Raw genomic sequence first — 20578 nt, 5'->3', positions numbered from 1 at the left:
TTTGTTAATCAAATTTGTAAAGCCAGGTAAACCTATGTTCAGTTTCTGAGGCAATATTTATTTTTCCTACTTCCCAGAGATGGCTGCTGAAAACAAAGTTGACTGAATTTGGAAAAAATATATTTCATTATGGCCTTTTCTCTAATTTACTGCCATGCACTTGGAAAAAAAAAAGCCTTGAACATGAGTATGATGAAATTGGAACAAGTGCAAAATGTAATGACTTATGGATCAAAAAAAGATTTCCCATCATGCCATATAATACTTAAATGTACATGCCTACAAAAGTTGCACCTACAACATGAAAAAAAACAAGGTACTTCGTGAGCTAGAAAAAATCAATAGAAACTGATGTACATTTCAGACAAAGAAATTAATCTCTCATCATGAAATCTGACCAAATGCCAATCACATCTCTCTGAAGTTATTTCCCTTTGCTTCCTTGACAACACCGGCAAACCTGTTTGATCTCTTGCTGAATCTGACTTGTATTATTTTCAGATAGGATCCGATAGTTTACAAAATGCCAAAAATGTAATTTCCTGTGTCAGATCAACCCAATCCTATGACTTTCTTATGTCATGTATATTTATATGATCAGGCTGTGAAAGTGAGGTGAATTTACAAAAAAAGAGGTGGAAGTATGTTCGGATGAAGAGTGAGTTTAATATTCTACTGAGTAAGCTTTGATTTTGGAGCAAGTGTGGTATATAATAAAATGACAATTTTCTATTCATGCATTAATAACAATATATCACATCTTGTAAAAAAGTATATATTTTAACTCAGGGCTTCACCACTCATTAAAATATCATGATGAAATATATCTGGTATTAATGCAGAAAAGGAAAATATCACATTTTTGAGTCTGCTATGTATATTACTAAAATTGTTATGACCATGGTCAGTGACCATGACCTCTAACTTTATCACACCATAACTGATGGGATCCTTCATTTAACCATAGTGTTGTTGTTGTTGTGTGGTTTAACACCATTTTTCAGCACGCGATAGGCTATACATGGCAGCCAGTATTAATGGTGGAGGAAGAACCCAGGAAAGCCCTGGAAAGAACCACCGACCCACGAGAAGCCACTGGCAAGCTTTCTCACATACCCACATTGGCCAAATCCGAGACTCAAACCCATGCAGACAGAGGTAAGATGGCAGTGATCCGTAATGGAGAGCGCTTTAGACCACTCGGGGTTCCCTAACCGTAGTGTAAGCAACCAGCAAAGTTTAGTCTAGGTCTGCAATGCAGAAGTAATGTTATTGTGCAAAATACATTTTTATACTTTCAATCAAAGTGACCTTGACCTTTGACCTTTTGAGACAAAAATCAAAAGGGTTCTTACTTACACCAAACACAGGCCATACACAAAGCTTTGTACTGTAAATGTAGAGAACTAAAGTTACTGTAGAGAAACGATCGATCTTCTTTCAGTCAAAGTGACTCAGACATTTGACCCCAATATCAATAGAATTCTTCATTTTCAGAAGCACAATCCATCTGCAAAGTTTGATAACAGTATACAATGGAGAATTTGAGTCCCTGTCTGGAATCTATTTTTCATTATAAGATACGGAGTACTTGTCCTCTCAACTTACGACCCCAAAATCTATAGGATTTTTCCAAATCTGAACGCAAATCATCCACAAAGTGTGGTAACTTTAGATGGCAAACAACTGAAGTTACTGTGCAAAAACAAAATTGGCAACAGACATACAGACAAATGGACAGCCAAACTCACTACACAATATGCCCCAATTTGTGTCTGGCATATATAAATGTAACTACACTCCATTTCAACAAAGCTATCAGCTTCTCTACTAGGTGCCTGATTGTACTAAAAATAGTAAGTATTTGGTGAATGCTGGGAAATCTCAATTTCCCAAGATGCACTCAATAACTCAAGAGTCCATGATGTAAGAGCTAAGTTCTTATATACTTTTAGTTTACTCAGTTAAATAAATCTTTATTCAAGACTGAGTTTACTACATGGGGAGGACAGTGCTTCCAGTGACTGTATAGAGAAGTGGCACACTTCTAGCAATGAACCTCTGACAAAAAAAAACAATTATAACAGGTTTTTCATCAAACTCTAAAGCTTATCTTTTGTACAGGTATTTCCTTCAGAATTGTTCATAATATTAAATCATTAATTTTAGAGAAACATGACTTAGATGAGAAAATATGTCATTTATTAGTTTATATGTAGGTTAGCCACAAAATTAAACATGCATACCCTCGTGTAGAATACGCACAATTAGTTGTTGTTATTGTAGGGTTTAATGACATTTTTCTGCACAAGATAGGCTATACATGGCGACCAGTATTAATGGTGAAGGAAGAACCCGGGAAAACCCTGTAAAGAACCAACGACCCATGAGAATGCACAATTAGTAGTTAACATATTCAAACATGTACATTAATTAGATTGCTCATGTACAATTAAGAGGTCTGAATTTTATTTTGAATTTATACCAGTAAAATTGCGTGTATAGGTCCAGTCATCCCTGCCAATCCAGCGATATGCAACATCGTTATTCCTGTAGTATGGATCCTGGATTTTTCCACTGTCCATAAGGGCTGTATACATGCTTCCTGGAACATCACCAGGAATGACAAAACCTGGAAAGGAATAGAAAGTAAAATATCACATTAAATAAAAAAAAATAATATAACTGTGCTACTGGATTTCGATTTACTGTCTGATATATTTAATTTTGGGATGAAGGATTGTTTTTATTTAATATGTTCTGGGGAGATAACCACAATTCTAATTATGCTCCCAAAGTGGTGTTAGTTTACCACCTTGGCATTCTTTCAATTTTGTGAAAAATGGAAATTTTATATAATGGCTAGCTTTTTTACTCAAGTCAGCAAGAACTTATCAATAAAAAGTAATATATGATTGACTCTCTCATGAACACACAATAAAGCCACAATTTTGTGAAAAGTTTCAACATTATAGCCCTGGCGGATTGCTATATTTTGTGGGCTCATGTGGGTGACCATTTGACACAGGGCTTCCATGGGAAATAAGTGTTAAAGGATGCAACCATACAATAAGTGTTAAAGGATGCAACCATAATTTCCTGCCATGAAAATGATGAAGTTATGCACTGAATAGATTCAAGCATTTCATTGAACAAATAATCATGGACACTGACTGTATGCAAACACAATTATAAATGCAGGATGTATATCAAATTATGATAATAAACTGTGAAAATCTGGTTCTTACTGGTACAATATCAAGATTGTTGTCAACCTTCATGTACATACATGTAGTCACCTTGACTGTATGTCTTTGACCTGAACTCTATCAATATTGGTATCAGCCTTAATGTACATGAGTCACCTTGATTGCTTGTCCTTCAGATAGTGACCACTCAGCCTTTTTCAAATGAATAACAGGTGACCCAAACATAGTATTAAACTTTGAAGCTGCTTGTTATTTAAATAAAGGGATGTTTTTAACTGAACTGAGCAAGGAATATACATGCACTACTATAAATAACTAAAGTTAGTTTCAAACACTGTGAATAGTACCTTGATCAACATTCTGCATATAATGTATTTAGTGTTTCCCGCTGGTTATTTTAGGATAGTGTTGCACCATGCTGTTTTATTCCAATGCCTTGCATTTTTCCTGTGCATAACAACTTTGTAACATCCGACCTAGCATTTTTTTATTATAACAACTTGCCAATTGTTCAGCTGCAAACCATACCTTTTCAGGTTTCACCAGAAAAAAACAATTGTCAGTTGGCTGGAAAGCAATGAAAGCTGGGAATGCCAAAATCAGGTTAAGTTGAAATATTATTCATTAACGAAACTAATAAAAATATATTATGCCTATATGAATTGTAAGCAATGTTTCCTTTCATTCAAGAAATATATCCTGCACATGAACCTACTTGGGCATACCTCGATTACCACCGCATTTGAACAAATTAAAATGTATGTCAACAATACATGAAAATGCATCCATTTGCTAGTGTCATATTTTGATTCAACTAAGATAAAACAGCACAGAAAGTCAGGACTCATACTGAATTCTGAATGATAAATTCAAAGACTTTTCCCAAACTTTCAAAGACACAAACATAGATTTCCAAGACCTATTTTCACTAACATTTTGTACACAAGTTGTTATATGAGAAAACAACGAATTCAAAATACTACAATATTGTTTAATGATGAAATGAAACTGAACATGTCATCAAAAGAAAGAAACCAGGAAAACTCGACTACATCTGAATCTAACAACCTTGGACAATTTTACTTGTAAGTATAGAAAGAAATTAAAATGTTTGGATTTATTTTAATTTGCAAAGACTTTTAAAAACCTCAGGGTAATCTGCTCGATTTTCCCAAACTTTCAAGGCCTTGAAAATGCTACCTCATTTTTCCCAAACTGTTAAAAACCTTCAAAGACCGTATGAACCCTGTAGTATATCAATTACATATCAATTTGTGGAAGAGTGTCCATGTGGGCTGCCAAGTGTATGAGATATTCCTGAAATTTTACTACTCGTTTCGATGTCAACCGACATCGGAACACGCTATAAAAGGCCGTTATTTGTGTAGTAAGACGTAGCACTAAAACAAATAACATGTTATATGTCTTACATGTAGGACTAATTGGGAGTAGTACCTGTGTCGAAAATTACATCACGAAAGTCGTTAACTTTCAAAGTGAAAGAATAGTGCCTACGTTAACGTGGAAAATTGTTTTAAAAAGTACTGATGCCCGTCGATACAAAAGCCATATATATCTTTCAGAAATACGCTTTTAAATACAACACAGATTAGGGTTAGTGATGCCACTTTTATCCAAAAGTATTTGAACACTACCGGCTGCAATATGATTAACATCAGCTAAGAAGGCACGCTGTTACATTCAAACTTACTCATATCCTTATTGTAGACCAGCCACTGTCCATTTAGAAGTAATGTAGAGAACGAAAAGCACAGACTTGTTTGTGCTATCAGAAAGAAAACAAACACCAGAGTTTTCTTAAATTTGTCACCCGCCGCCATTTTAACATCATATGACACGGAGGTAAAGTTTATCTTCAATATAAGAGAATTGTATTCGTCTGGATCACTAAGAAGTTTGCCTTGCGTTGAGCATTATCAATAAATTGTTGTCGTTCGTTTGTTGTTTTGTCATTTGCAGGTAAGAGATGTGCCGATATCAGAGGTTAGATGGAACCTAAAATGACAAATCTCTTCATATTATGCATGCAGCATGATGCTTTTTGTTTGTTTGCTTGCTTTTCTTTTTCAGTTTATTTGCTTTTGTTTGTTTGTTCGTTATTTATTTTAACACTATTTTGTCATCTAGCATTTCAATCTCACTCCTGTGATTATTTCTTTTAAAAAAATTTCAGTCATTCGAATTTCAATTTATATCACTTAGATAATTTCAAAAGAACATTTTACTTTTGTCTGTATTTAGGGAAAAAAATACGACTTTTAAAGAAAAATGTATACAAGTAACATAATGACTAAATAGTTGCCTGTTTCGTGTTATTTGTTTATAATTCACCCATCTAGCATGCAAATATTTAAAAATGAGAGATATTTACAAAAGGCAGATAAGTGGGGAATTTAAAAGAAATGGGTCAGTTTAGCTATTACAATTTCGTTCATGATAAATTACAGACACTGCTCTGTCTTTAGAACACAGATGGCACTGCCATTACAGACACTGCTCCGTCTTTAGAACAGAGATGGCACTGCCATTACAGACACTGCTCCGTCTTTAGAACACAGATGGCACTGCCATTACAGACACTGCTCTGTCTTTAGAACACAGATGGCACTGTCATTACAGACACTGTTCCGTCTTTATAACACAGATGGCACTGCCATTACATACACTGCTCCGTCTTTAGAACACAGATGGCACTGCCATTACAGACACTGCTCCGTCTTTAGAACACAGATGGCACTGCCATTACAGACACTGCTCCGTCTTTATAACACAGATGGCACTGCCATTACAGACACTGCTGCATACTCTGTTCGATTTGTTTTTCTTCACTTGTGTCTTGCTCTCAAGGTTTGCTTTCACTTCATTTAGGTTTGCCTAATACTTTTGTCTCCCCTATGAATAACTAGACATGAAATACATCGCTAGCTCCGAAAATAATGCGTTGATGATGGCCGTGTTGACGGCTTTGGTATTGTCAACAATTAAAACATGCAACGTGAAATGTGTTTAAAACTCATATATATTCCACACCAGATGATGTGTTCAACAGAAAGTCATATATTTTCTATACCAGATGATGTGTTCAACTTGAACTCATATATCTTCCACACTAGATGCTGTGTTCAACAGAAAGTCATATATTTTCACATTAGATGGTGTGTTCAACATAAATTCACATATTTTTACTATTAGGTGATGTGTTCTATAACAAGTCATATATCTTCCACATCAGATAATGAAGAAAGTTATATATCTTCCACACATGTCTCTAATCACTTTTCCTGACGGTAATAATAAGAAGAAGAAGAAAAAGAAGAGAAGGGCAACGACAACAAGAATGATGATACTTTATTATTATTATTATTATTATTATTATTATTATTATTTCATTTTTCAGCGGGCTCGTCTAGCAAAGGTTTAACATACGCAGTAAGATACCTAGGTTGAAATTTAGGGACCGATAATCATTTAATATAATAATAGTAGTAGTAGTACTAGTAGTACTAGTAGTAGTAGTAGTAGTAGCATCATTAATAGGGACGGTGTTAGTAGTAGGAGAGATGTTGTTTGTAGAAGTAGAAGTAGTAGCGATGGTGTTTGTAGCAGTAATAGTATTAGTCGAGATGGTGTTAGTAGTATTAGAGAAGGTGTTTGTACTAGTAGTAGTAAACGTAGTAGTAGTAGCAGATGATGCTGATGACGTTTTGTTTTTTTCTTGCTAGGAGTAATCAAACAAGAAAACCTTTGAGGAAAGGAATGCTTCAGACTGTTGCGTGTCAGTAGTGTATGGGGACAATATAGCGACAATGAGAAAATACATTACAGAACCCACCCACCCAGACGATATAGCGACAAGACTTTTCAGATCACCCTAGGACGATATAACGACAAAGGAATTGAACATTGGGAATATTGGGACTGTATAGCGACAAGGGAAAGTGAGGTTGTTGTATGTGGATAATAGGAATGGAAAGGTACTGAATATTGGTAACAATGTAGCAAGGGGCTGACCTGAATACGCGCTACTCAAGGGAGAGACAAATACAGGAGAGATATAGACATATACAACACATACAACACATAGACATAGATTGTTACCATAGGGCAAATGAGAAAATATAAGGAAAACACCCTGGGAACGTATAGTGACAAAGGGAATGTGACATGGGGAAATTTAACATGGGTGGAACTATATCGGGACAAGAGAAAGTTTAACATAGGTTGGGACCGTATAAGGACAAGGGAAATTGAACATAGGGAATGTATAGCGACAATGGATTGGGACTGTCTAGGAACAATGGGACCTTGAAAATAGATGGGGCAGTTTAGTGACAATGGGGAAATTGTATAGGGCCTGTCTAGGGACAAGGTTGGTAGAGTGCCAAACACAACAAAGACAGAAACGGACATATACTAATGCAAGCCCGAGATTTATATATAAAACATTACCTAGACCTGAAATTATGTTAGCGGTGTTCATAAATTTTCATAATTGTAATGCTGTTATAAATAGCTATAATCAATGAAAAGACCAACGCCAAATTGGATGTGACTAAAAGTAACGCAAAAATGACGAAATTGTCCCAGAATTTAAAGGAGACTAAACAAATTCCCGAACATTAGATTACATTGGTTTAGACTAAAATGGATAAACCTAGTAACTAATTATAATCTTATCTTGTAGGAAAGTCCTATGAACTAGCCTAGTCTCTAATTATAGCTGTACCTTGTTGAAATTCTTATGAAATCCCACTATCTACGTATAGCTACAAGTTGTGGAAAATTCTTTGGGAAAACCCACTATCTATTTATAGCCTCAACTTGTGCGACGTTCCTATTTAAAAACCCTGTTATCTATTTATAGCTACAACCTGTGGAAAAACCCATGTCTATATTTATAGTCCCAAAATATCCAGCTTCAATGACGTCACTGTACTGGACATTAGGGGAATAATGGCAACAGTGGTGCAAGTGGCTGACCTGAATACGCGCTGCTGTATATAGTAAGGTAGGTGAAATGTATTTGATAGGTATAGAGACAAACAAAGACCAATATATAAGCACCCACACAAACATACGCGCGCAAACATGCACACAAAGAAAAGCACACACTACAGAGGGAAGAAGAAAAAACAAAGCCGAAATATACTATCCACACAGAAGGGAAGGGGGAAAAAACAAATATCTACTATCAAAAATACACCAATGTTTATTATCAAAAACCCCAATATCTACTATCCACACAAACGTATGCGAACGCATACAAACACATCCTCTACTATCCACACAAACGTACGCACACGCATACAAACGCAAAAATCTACTATCCACACAAGCGTACGCGACCGCATACAAACACACACACACACACACACCACAGAGGGAAAAAGAAAAAAAACTAAAATATGCTATCCACAAAGTGGGATGAGGAAAACTAACAAATATAATATCCACACGAACGAACGCGAACGCATAGAAACACAATATATAATATCCACACAAACGTACGCGAACGCATACAAACCCCAAATATACTATTCACACACGGGTAGAAGAAACAACAAACCACAAATATACTATCCACACAGAGGGAAGAGGAAAACAAAAACAAAAACACATTCTATTATCCACACAGAAGAAAAGGGTAAAAATCCCAATATCTACTATCAAAATACTCCAATATTTGCTATCAAAAACCCAAATATAATATCCCCACAAACGTACACGCAAGCATATACACATTCTACTATCCACACAAACGTACGCTCACGCACACAAACCCCAAATATACTATCCACACAAACGTACCCGACGCATTCACACACGCAAACGCACAAACAAACTTACATGAACTCCTGCAAACACAAACACTCGCACACAAATATCAGCAATGGAGTTAGTGCTTATTGTCACACTACTCCAAACTCACACAAATTGTCGACTTGAATAGTCTCTTTTCTAGAGTTCTGGTTAGCCCTGAGAAGGTTTTTTTTCTTTTTGAACAGATGCACTCGGTAAATGGTGACATCTCCCAGGACGGGTACCACAGATACAACGGCGGCTTTAATCTTGCTTCCAATTCACAGTTGTTCTTGGGAACGCAGAGGCAGCTTGAGTGGCATCATCATCCCAGTTTTCACTTTGAGGGATAGTTAAGACTTCAACCTTTTCTCCTATTCCACACCCGTGGATACTGCCTCCTTACCTCCTGTGGATAATGTGGTTCCCTCTCTTACCTCTGCCTCTCCATATATTGGTCCCAGTTCTCTATTTGTGGGACCACCGGTCCCTGTGATGGTAGTGGCTGTGGTGCTTGTCTCTGTGGAGATATCCTCACCATCGGCTTGACATCACTGCTCTTAACATCAGGTGAGGCAGGCTAATTTCTTTCTTTTCCTTTTCCTCTTCTTAATTTTTCTTCTTCTCCTCTTCCTCAAGCCTGGCACTTTCCTGGATTGCCTCCATGGTCAGCTCATCCAGGTGGCGCCTGGCATATTGCAGGTCCACTGCTGATTCTACTCATCTTGAATATTAACGAGTGAACGCTGAGTAGCCACACTGATGGGCGCTTCCCCTTATATGTGTCAAGCACGAACGTGAAGGAAAACATCCCCCATACTAAAACTTGCAAGACCAATATCATTACCAAAATAGTGAAAGCGCGGACCTAAAAGAAACACTCACTCACTTTTTAAAATCACACTGGCTATTTGACAAGACAGGGCAAGGAAGTGTTGATAGACTGTCTCGCTTTATATGGTTCAAGAGCGGACGCGATAGAAATCAGGGTTGGTAGACATCATGGTCAACGACAAAATAAAACTGACAGAGAGAATGAGGCGTGGTATTCGAGTAGCCTGATTTTCTGGAGTACGTATATGTCCTAACGGCACAGTACCGTCTCTAGTACTCTTGATGACACCAACTGTCTGGTTTTTTTTATTTTTTATTGCAACTTTCTGTTTCGTGGTAGGAATGAATCGAAGGGAATTCAACTTCCAAGTCAAAGAAGGTAGAAAGACACAGAAAAAGACAGAGATATTTCAAACAAAGATCAAAAAAGAGTAGGGACTCCAAAAAGAAAATTATCTTGTATTGGTGCAAAACATTTATTCAATTACATACACGAGCTCTACGACATATGCTTTGGTATAAGCATTATCCATGTAATACATAACAACTGGACAAACATATTTACAAGTTATGTACATATTCATCTGTATATCCCAGTGCAAAGTACTTTACACATTTCTCATTACTCAACACGTTTAATTTTATGAGCTCCCAAATCCCATTTACACCATGATCTCTCCATACTTCAGAGTCCTTATACAAATCATATGTATCATTCCTATATTCATCACGTTTATCCATGTGAAGTCTGTACATATGTCCTTTCCATGTTTTACTTTTAGCAGCATGTAAAGCAATAAACGTCCGCTGTCTTTTCTCGTCCACCTTTCAGTTTAAAACCCTTTAGATTCACTCAACTTCACATCACACACGGTACTGTTAAACTCTGATATAATTACTGAATTAACCTCAAATTCTGTCTTCTACTTCCTCATCTTCTTCACACAACAAATACACAGCCTCATTCTGCTTCTACTTCAAGAACATAATATATCTACAAACTTCTTCAATAAATTCAATAGGATACCTGGAGAGAATATCATGCTGTTGTTGAGCTGTCATATCTGTTATTGACAAGTACAGGTTCCAAAAGAAAGTTCCAACAAATATTAATCGAATATATTTGTTCACGTGATCTACCTTTATCCTATGCAACTATTGGCCAAGATCATCTTTATTCACTAGATTGGACTTCTCCTCTCCCCTTGACTTGTAATGTAAAGACTAAAAACTCTCACTCAGATATATCCCATATTTGTTTTAAAAACCCAGTTCTTGGTCCTAGAAAAGTATTTTTCGAAATTACCATTCATATCTTTGGGAAAATATTTCATATACAACGTTTACATTTTCATAAAAGAATGCCATTTTCTTGCACGCTACATTAAATTACATTGAACGTTTTCCCCTAAATATGCTGGCCAATATCGGCGTGTCCGTACGGCAAAGTGAAGTGGTTGGGAAGCCGTACTTGCTTCTGGTACACGATTTGATACACTTTTTCCAAAGATCGATTGACGATTTGGTGTGTGGGTAAACGTACAATCTTGTGCGGTTCTTGGATGGTTACTTTAAAGTTTTCATCCTTTCGAGACTGCAAGGCTTCTTTCAGTATGTCAAAGTTCACTACTCGACCTGTGCGACAATTGAGAGTCAATCCTTTATACTCGGTGTGCACTTCTCCTTGTAGCCTTAATTTTTAAGACCGCCACTAGCAAAACTTAGAATCTTGTCGTCTGGGTGCTCGTCCGTCCAGGCTCCTAAACGGTCTACTTCGATGTCAGGGTGGCGTTGACCCAGGCGATCGATGTAGATGCAACTGTCCGTGCCAAAGTACAGGATACGATCTCCTAAAGCTTAGTACAATTTCAAACAAGCATGGGCTGTCACGTAAGCCGCAATGATGACATTTCCAAATTCGTCGGCTTCTACAAAGTCCAGTTCTTCTTTGTAATTGACTAAGATAACGTCCTCACAAATGACGTACACGTGTTTCGTGTATTTAGTTTTGTTGTGAATCATCTGGAAGTAGCGGGAAGGTTCTGTCAAATACTCTGTCTTGGGTAAACACGGTCGTTGTGCCATTTTGCCCCACAAGCAATTTCACATCACTTAGGCAAACGATCGCCTTCCTTCTTTTTTATCCATATGGTATAAAGCGATGCCTTCCTGCTCCCAATATTTCTCTTTAAATTTATTTTGGTATCCCAAGTCCAGAGCTTTAAACAACTCCACACTGACCCACGTTCACCTCAGGGCGCGTTTCTCCTGGGTGTGCTGACAAAGTCGGTCTTGGTTGCACGTTTCGGCACAAGTACGGCACAAGGGAAACATCAGTTTTCCTTGGTAATGATGAGCTAAAACTGGATGGTACAAGTGCGTGGGAGGCAAGACTTTGCATTTAATCAATCCTTCGTATTGTCGAATGTTGTCCAGGTCGATGTGTTCCGTCAACAATTAGGGGTGCCCTGTGAGAAAGTGACAATATATGCACACGTACTGATGCAGCGAACTCACGTTCAAGTATTTGATTTCTTTTCCTTTCTCCTCGTCGGCGTGGTACAGTAAACAGGTGAACTCCGTACAAACTATTCCGCAGGTTCAGAGGGTCCACCAGCTTGTAACCTTCTACGATACGTTTAAACTCGGGATATGTTTTCACATTTCCACGACTTGGTATCCTTGCTTTTCTAACTTCATGCGTCGCTGACAAGTGGCCTCGTACAAGTCTTCCATGGTCCGTTGTAAATACTGATTCTTAGTGTCACTTTGAGGGTAGCAGAGGGGACATCCGTTAAATAAGCACCCGTTAAACTCTCACACGATCTTGGGGTTCTATAAGTCGCAGCCATCCACCGAATATGGTCCGATGGTCTTTTCGCCTCCACCGCTTCGGGCATGTTGAATCCATTTGTATTCCTTGTCGCACAAATAATGTAGGAAGCGTAGGGCTTTGACAGATTATCGACGTTTGACCAAGTTGGTTGTTTGAGGGCTGATGACAGCCAGGGTGTGTTCGGGCATGAATCGTTGGCGGTATACTAAGGAACGCCTTTTGGCGATGGTACAGGCTTCTTTCAAAAGATCGATCCCTCCGTGTTCCATGAATAATTCTCGAAATTTTCCACAGCAAGGCCGTAAAATTTCCATGTCGGAAAGACAATACTTTAACATTTCTTCCTGAAAGTCGAAGGGGTCCGAGGCGTGAGTGTGGTACCAAGCGCAGAAAGCTTCTCGTTCAGTGCGCATGTTGTTGAGGTCGTAGTAGTGAGCCTCAGGCAAATGGGGTAGAATGGCGTGTTGGCTTCAGTATTGAAAAAGTGTGGAAAAAGCCTTTAGCCATTCCTGTCATTCCAAACGCTTTAGGCATTCGGCTCAAAGGCCAAGTAACTCATTGAATATTTAAACTGCACTTGTCCCACTTGCATGGAAATGAGTTTGTCTCCGTTCAAAGTCACTTTCGGACGTTCGTATCTTTGCTCCGTATAGTATCTGAGCAGAAACTGTCCATCGTATCCCGAGAAATTGTGAGCCATTACCGTGGCATAGCTATGACACTCACCGTAACGTTCGATGTCCTCTTGTTTCCATGTCTCGTCGATGGGTTCTAATATCCATCGGGCTAAATAGGCTAGCGTGTTATTTCCCGAAAGATTCTGTTTCACGTCCACCAGGAATATTGCTGCACTGAGGGCAATGACTAAGGATAGGCTATTGAACGCACTTCTCGCACGCTCGGTGAGCCACGCAGAAATTAGGAATGTGAATGCCAGTCTCTTGCATGCATTCGAAATCGAAAAATATTAAATTTCCTTTCTTCTTCTGGTCATCGTCTTCCACTTGATGTTTGGAATGGTATTTTTGAATGAAGCATTCGTGTTCTAAATCCATGATTTGGTGACAAATGTGATATCGTTTCTATCCTCGATAAACATGTGCCTTGGCATTATTGGTACGTATGCCATGTCTACAAGTAGGGCACAATCTCAGGAGTTGAAAGCACGTTTCTGCTGTGAACCTTGCGTCTTCAGATATTGTTGGTAACAGGTAGGGCTGACAAAAGTTCGCTGACAACCTGGGCAATGCACTCGCTCTTGTCCTTCTTCAAGACAGGGTTGAGAGGCCAAACATCCTGAGCATTTCGATCCGCAGTGCTTGTGTTGCTCTCGATTGTTATAGCCATAGTCACGTTTCTCACAATAATAACCATATCGCAGGAAGGCAGTTATACTGGTGATGGCATCAAAAGGTTCATCGTGATGATATACGTAAATGTATTTTCCGTCTTTGAAGAATTTGCCTCGAAACAACAGAGGGCGCAATGTCAAGATGTAGCGTGGAGCCAAAACGTCAATTTTTGCATTTCAGGAATGCCACAGGGTGTGTCTTTGGATATCCCAGCTTGATGTAACAGGAGTTCTGCTACTCTTCGCTGTTTGGCTAGGTGCGATCGTTGAATAGTTTTCCAGGTTCTTTTCCATTCTGCCGTGTCGTTTTTGTCGGCATACGTTCGTCCCACCACGATGGCCCTGACAAAACACATCTGGTCTTGAGGGTTGTTAATTTGGACGAGGCTACGCTTGGTGCTACGAAAGGCGGTCAACCAAAAACACTTTTCTGCGTTGTCTGGTCCCTTGGGGAGGAGACACGTTAGTCATGAACAGTGTTGCTTTTCCATCGGTGATGTAAAACTTGTCGTTGGATTGTTGCACGTGTTGAATCTTGTTGATGACTTTTTAAGGTGTCAATTCTGCCGGGCTGCTAAGCTCGATCCAAACGGGAGAATTCAAACTGTCGTGATGAATGAAAAGTCTCAAGCGATCGTTTTCTTTGACTTCACATTGTCGTTTTAGTGTGGTTACCAAAGAATCCCACACCCCATGGATGAACCCCCTTCTGCTTTCTCCAACGGCACTTCGGACATGAAATCTTTAAACTTCACAGTGTACGTGTAAGCCGTAGTTCTAATTGTTTTAGAGGAGCGCTTTTCCTTGTCTCCAATGTGGTAGTAATTTTCGGGTGATACTGAAGAGCTTTGGTTAGGTGTAGACTCTCTGGGTCTGTAATAGGGCTCAATATGCCATCTTCAAAATCTCTGCATGAATTTGAGCCAAGACTTCAGCTACTGTGAGAGGCGATGTATCACATTTCTGCCTCTTACTTTCTTCTCCTTTCTCTAAGTAAATGATGCAATCGTTTCATCTTAACTGCAAAAAGTCAAATGACTACATTTGCAACCCCATGGACCCCTATATCCATGTCAACTAGTCTTCCCTATATAAAGAGTATTCCCTCCCAGTATTCATTTCACTCTCAAACCGTCCAGAACGATGGAAGAACCCACACAGAACGAACTTCTGATCTGAGCTTTGCGAGGTGTCATACGAAAGTTTTCTTCAGACAAGCCGACGGACTACTCCCTCTCCTTTCGAGACAAAAGTCAAGACACTTCCTATATCTGTAAGAAGAAAGGGCATTGGGCTACGGAATGTCCAGACCGTCAAAAAAGCAAGACATGTGTCAGAAGAGACAAAAGTCAAGAGAAAGGACATTGGTCTTCAGTCTGCCCTAAGAAATAACAGAAGCAAAAGGAAGAGAAGGGTTCCGAAATGAAGAGGTACCCTCCCAAAAGGAAGAAACCCGACACCTCCAGAAAGGAAAGAAAAGAGTAGAAAAGAAGACGAGGAGGAAGTGAGGATCATGGGGAAAAAAGGGATTTTGAGTTTTAATTGATGTTGACAAAATCTCTTTTCGAGAGAGGTGGGTAGCCCTGAAATGGACCGTTGGGATTTTGTTTTTTATTTTTTTAAAAACAAACTCAGGAACGGGAAGTAATCAGCTTTAACTGCATTAAGCCTTTGTCACAACCAAGGCCCATTACTGGACTTGCTCCTGTCGATGACGATTTGGTAGGAATCATTAGGGTTGGTATCTCAGGTTTAATAACAGGGTTAGGTTGTTTGGCTCTGGAAGATCTTTTTTTGTGGGTCGTATTAAAATAGTCTGATACATTTGTTTCAGACTCCTTAACTCTGCCACAATGTCCAAGAGTACCGTCACTGCTTGACTTTCACTGTCCTCCTCCTCTCCTAGACCTTGTTTCTTCTCTGCTGCTGCTTCTTCTTCCTGTTGTTTCCTTCATCTTGCCTCTTTTTATCGCTGTTGCTGTTGTTGTTGAATGAGAAAAACGTGTTCTGTTTTTTCGGCTGTTGTGAAAATTTCTCCAATTCTTCTTTCTGTCTCTGTCTAAAATCCTCGAGTTGTGGTAAAGAAGGAGATGGTGGCGAAGTTACTGGTACCGGAACAAATTCTTGCAAAGAAGAGAGAAAATATACTAAATACCAATTACAATCGGTCACTTCTGGAAGTAGGACTGTATTGCCATTGGTAGCCGCTGCTATGCCATAGTTTCTCGTCTCCACGGCTGGTGCACCCCAATTCATCGTCTTCTTAGTCGCATTGATTCACTGCGCACAGACGCAAGAGCATCTATATAGGGTAGGTGACGTCACAAGGAGCTCTCTTCGGATTGGAAGACAGACTCCAGACTGTGACTGAATTTTGTAACGTGTGTTAGGATTTGTGTGGACAGTATATTTGATGGTTTTCCTCTTTGTGGATATTATGTTTTGGGTTTGTTTTTTCTTCTAGACCGTGTGTGTGTGTGTGTGTGTGTGTGTGTGTGTTTGGCTTTGTGTGGATAGCAGAGTGTGTGTTTGTATGGGTGCTTGTACGTTTGTGTGGATAGTATATTTGGATTTGTTGTTTTTTTTCCTCCCGTGTATGGATAGTATATTTGGGGTTTGTATGCGTGCGCGTACGTTGTGTGAATAGTATATTTTCGGTTTGTGTGGATAGTAGAGTGTGTATTTGTGTGGATAGTAGAGTGTGTGTTTGCGGGGATAATAGAGTGTGTGTTTGAGTGAATAGTAGAGTGTGTGTTTGAGTGAACAGTAGAGTGTCTGCTTGTATGCATGCGCGTACGTTTGTGTGGATAGTATATTTGGGATTTGTATGCATGAGCGTACCTTGTGAGAGAAGTACATTGGGTTTGTGTGGATAGTAGAGTGTGTGTTTGTATGCGTTCACATACGTTTGTGTGGATAGTTGATAATGGGTTTTTTTGATAGTAAATATTGGGGTATTTTTATAGTAGATATTGGGTTTTTTTACCATTCCGTTCTGTGTGGATAGTAGAGCGTGTGTTTTTGTTTTCCTCTTCCCTCTGGGTAGATAGTGTATCTGTTTTTGTTTTTTCTTCTTCCCTCTGTGTGGTGTGTGTGGGTGTGTGTATTTGTGTGTTTGTATGCGTTCGCGTACGTTTGTGTGGATAATAGAATGTGTCTTTGTGTGGATAGTAGAGTATGTGTTTGTCTGGATAGTAGAGTATGTGTATGCGTTCGCGTACGTTTGTGTGGATAGCATATTCGGGTTTGCGTGGATAGTAGAGTGTGTGTGTTTTATTTTCATTTTCCCTCAGTATGGATAGTATATTTTGGGTTTGTTTTTCTTCTTCCCTGTGTGTGTGTGTGTGTGTGTGTGTGTGTGTAACTATGTGTTTGTATGCATGAGCGTACGTTTGTGTGGATAATTGTGTGTTTGTGTGGATAGTAGAATGTGTGTTTGTATGCGTTCGCGTACGTTTGTGTGGATAGTAGATATTTTTTATAGTAAATATTGTTTTGTTTTTATAGAAGATATTGGGGTTTTTTACCCTTCCATTCTGTGTGGATAGTTGAGTGTGTGTTTTTATGCGTTCGCGTACGTTTGTGTGGATAGTAGATATTGTGTTTAGTAGAGTGGGTTTTTATTCTTCTTCCCTCCGTGTGGATAACATATTTGGGGTTTGTTTTCTGCTTCCCGTGTGAGGATAGTATATTTGGGGTTTGTATGCGTGCGCGCACGTTTGTGTGGATAGTAGACATTCTGTTTGTATGCGTTCGCGTACGTTTATCCATTTTAGTTTAAATATGAACGGCTTTTGGGGGTGGCCTGTGGGGCGACCGCCCCAGGCCCTGCTCTTGAGGGGGTCACGCGCTTCAGGCCTAAGGTCGTCCTTATGAGTTTCTCAAGCTATATTCTCCGGTAAATTGGAAACCCTGATACAGGCCGCATGTAATGCACGCAAAGTTACGAAGTCAACTTAGTCAACTTCGTAATGCAATTAACAGGTGGCAGCACAGATGCAGACAGATGCATCCATTTTCTCAACGCCTCTAATCAGCTTATTAGGCCAAAGGCATTGTCGTCATGTTATTATTTCGATTAAAAAACCCGTTGTCCACAAACAGGATTTTGTTTTATGAATAATGAAAAAACAGAATTCGAGCGCCAAATCGCGAAAGTTGATCTAGTCTAAACATAATCAGTGTTTGCATTAGCATACCAATCGATATACCGATACTCTGGCCCCGCGCGGTCATGGTCGGCCCTAGGCCCCGCGTACTCCTAACGCCGCTTCTGAGTTTAAACCAATGTGATATAATGTTCGGGGATATGTTTAGTCTCTTTTAAATTCTAGGACAATATCATCATTTCAGCGTTACGTTTAGTCACTTCCATTTTGGCGTTGGTCTATTCCTTGATTATAGCTATTTATAGCATCATTAAAATTATGAAAATTTATGAACACCGCTAACATAATTTCAGGTCTAGGTAATGCTTTATATACAAATCTCGGGCTTGCATTAGTATTTGTCCGTTTCCGTTTTTCTTGTGTTTGGCTCTCTAACATCCTTGTCCCTAGACAGACCCTATACAATTTCTCCATTGTCCCTAGACATACCCATCCATGCTCAAGGTCCCCATTTCCCTAGATAGTTCCTTGTTCAATTGCCCTTGTCCCTAGACAGTCCCAATACATCGTCGCTATACATTCACTATGTTCGATTCAACTTGTCTCAATCAGTCCCAGACTATGTTAAAATTTCTCTTGTCCCGCTATAGTCAAAATTAAAATTTTCCCAAGTTAAATTCCCCTTGTTCCTATACGTTCCCAGGGTGTTTTTCCTTATATGTTCTCATTTGCCCTACGGTATCAATCTATGGCTATGTGTTGTATGTGTTATATATGTATATGTCTATATCTCTCCTGCACTTGTCTCTTCGTAGAGTAGCGCATAATCAGGTCAGCCCCTTGCTACATTGTTACCAATATCCAGTACCGTCACGTCACCTCACCCGTTCCATACCTATTATCCCTATACAACAACCCCACTTTCCCTTGTCGCTATACAGTCCCACTATTCTCCATGTTATATTCCCTTTGTCGCTATATCGTCCTAGGGTGACCTGAAAAGTCTCGCCGCATTATCGTGGGGGGGGGGTCTGTAATGTATTTTCCTATTGTCGCTATATGGTCCCCATACACTACTCGTGTCTAATCACTTTACTAAAGATGCCTTTCAAAAGATGTTATCTTCAAAGAAACCACGTTTTTAATATGTTATATTAACCCACGTGTTTGTTTTATATCTAAGGAGTACGTTCCACAACAAAATTATAGAAAGACATATAATTTAATAACAAGTGATGTTCTAGTAAGACTTCTATTAATGTATACCGCATTTAGCCAAGTTTCCCTGGCAAAACTAACCTTTCAAAGTACTGTAAGCAGAGTTTAAGTGTACTATGTAAATGTTTTTTGTGTGCTCCATCTCACATGATAACGGGGATGGGATCATGCCTGTAAATGCTGAGACTAATGTGTTATACGCAATCCCTGGTCTGTACATTTGTATATTTGTGCTGTTTTTATTTTGTTTGGGATCAGCATCTATTTATGACAATTAGTTGTTTTGTGATGATTTTTTTTCCCCTGGGTGAGGGAATATATTTTCTTTCTAATTACTTGTATACCTAAATCAGTATTTAAAAATTTAAATAATTAATTTTTATTTATTTTTTTAGCGTTAGTTTATCAGAGACTTTTATGTTTCCATATTTTAATTGTTCAGTGACTTATCCTTTTCAAAAAGACTTAATTTCGTTTTGCTTGCTTCAGACATTGACAGAAACGAAACATAACTCTCACTATCCTGTAATTTGGCTTTCTTCGGGGATCAATATCAATGTATATAAAACCATCATATACGAGCATATTAAAGTATACATAAGCACGAAGAGAAAGCATGACAAATTGTATTAAAACATAATTAAATGAAGCTGAGCATCTGGTACAGCTATGGTTCATCCGAATCGAAAATCACCACCAAATAAAATTCAATGACAATCAAATTCAGAGCTTATTTTAACCAAGTTGAATCAACGGTTTATACATCTATACTTCTCATCAGATTGTTTTAGCAATAGTAGTAGTAGCTGTAGCAATAGTAGTAGTAGTAGCTGTAGCAATAGTAGTAGTAGTAGCAGCAGCTTTTCAGATTTTACACTTTCTCTGAAAGATGTTTTATCAAGGCTCATGTAGCATATAAATTCACCATCTATGTTCACACATTTTCATTACTTAGCAAACATCAAATATATTGTTACATAGCCAAGTTTACTGTTATATTATCCTGACAGATCTTTAGGATTCTAACTAGAAAGAGAAATGTTTATCTCAGTATTTCGATGTGTCTGCCGGGTTAATCACAACTCTCTCAAGCTGACTAAATGAAACTTCCTGAAATCCTGCCAACTGTCGCTGTTAAAGACACTTCACACCCAAACTTTGAGTAGCTCCTTACATGACAATCTTTGGCGAACACTATACG

General features: G+C 38.7%; 1 protein-coding gene across 1 annotated transcript in view; it reads right to left on the bottom strand.

Annotated features, from left to right (window-relative positions):
- LOC149791581 (beta-mannosidase-like) overlaps nt 1–5050 on the bottom strand; it is a 72725-nt gene extending 67675 nt beyond the window's left edge. Inside the window, exons 1-2 of the mRNA XM_089970140.1 lie at nt 4921–5050; nt 2486–2632 (exon numbers count right to left, since the gene is read on the bottom strand). Coding sequence (XP_089826266.1) covers nt 2486–2632; nt 4921–5050 — 277 coding nt within the window. The remainder of the gene's footprint in view (nt 1–2485; nt 2633–4920) is intronic.
- Nucleotides 5051–20578: the final 15528 nt, after the last annotated feature.

The sequence above is a fragment of the Sinohyriopsis cumingii genome, chromosome 9 (genome assembly GCF_028554795.1).
Source record: "Sinohyriopsis cumingii isolate HCF-2022 chromosome 9, ASM2855479v2, whole genome shotgun sequence".
In the NCBI taxonomy this organism is placed as follows: domain Eukaryota; kingdom Metazoa; phylum Mollusca; class Bivalvia; order Unionida; family Unionidae; genus Sinohyriopsis; species Sinohyriopsis cumingii.
The sequence above is the reverse complement of the archived record's forward strand: the minus strand, read 5'-3'. Positions and strand labels throughout refer to the sequence as shown.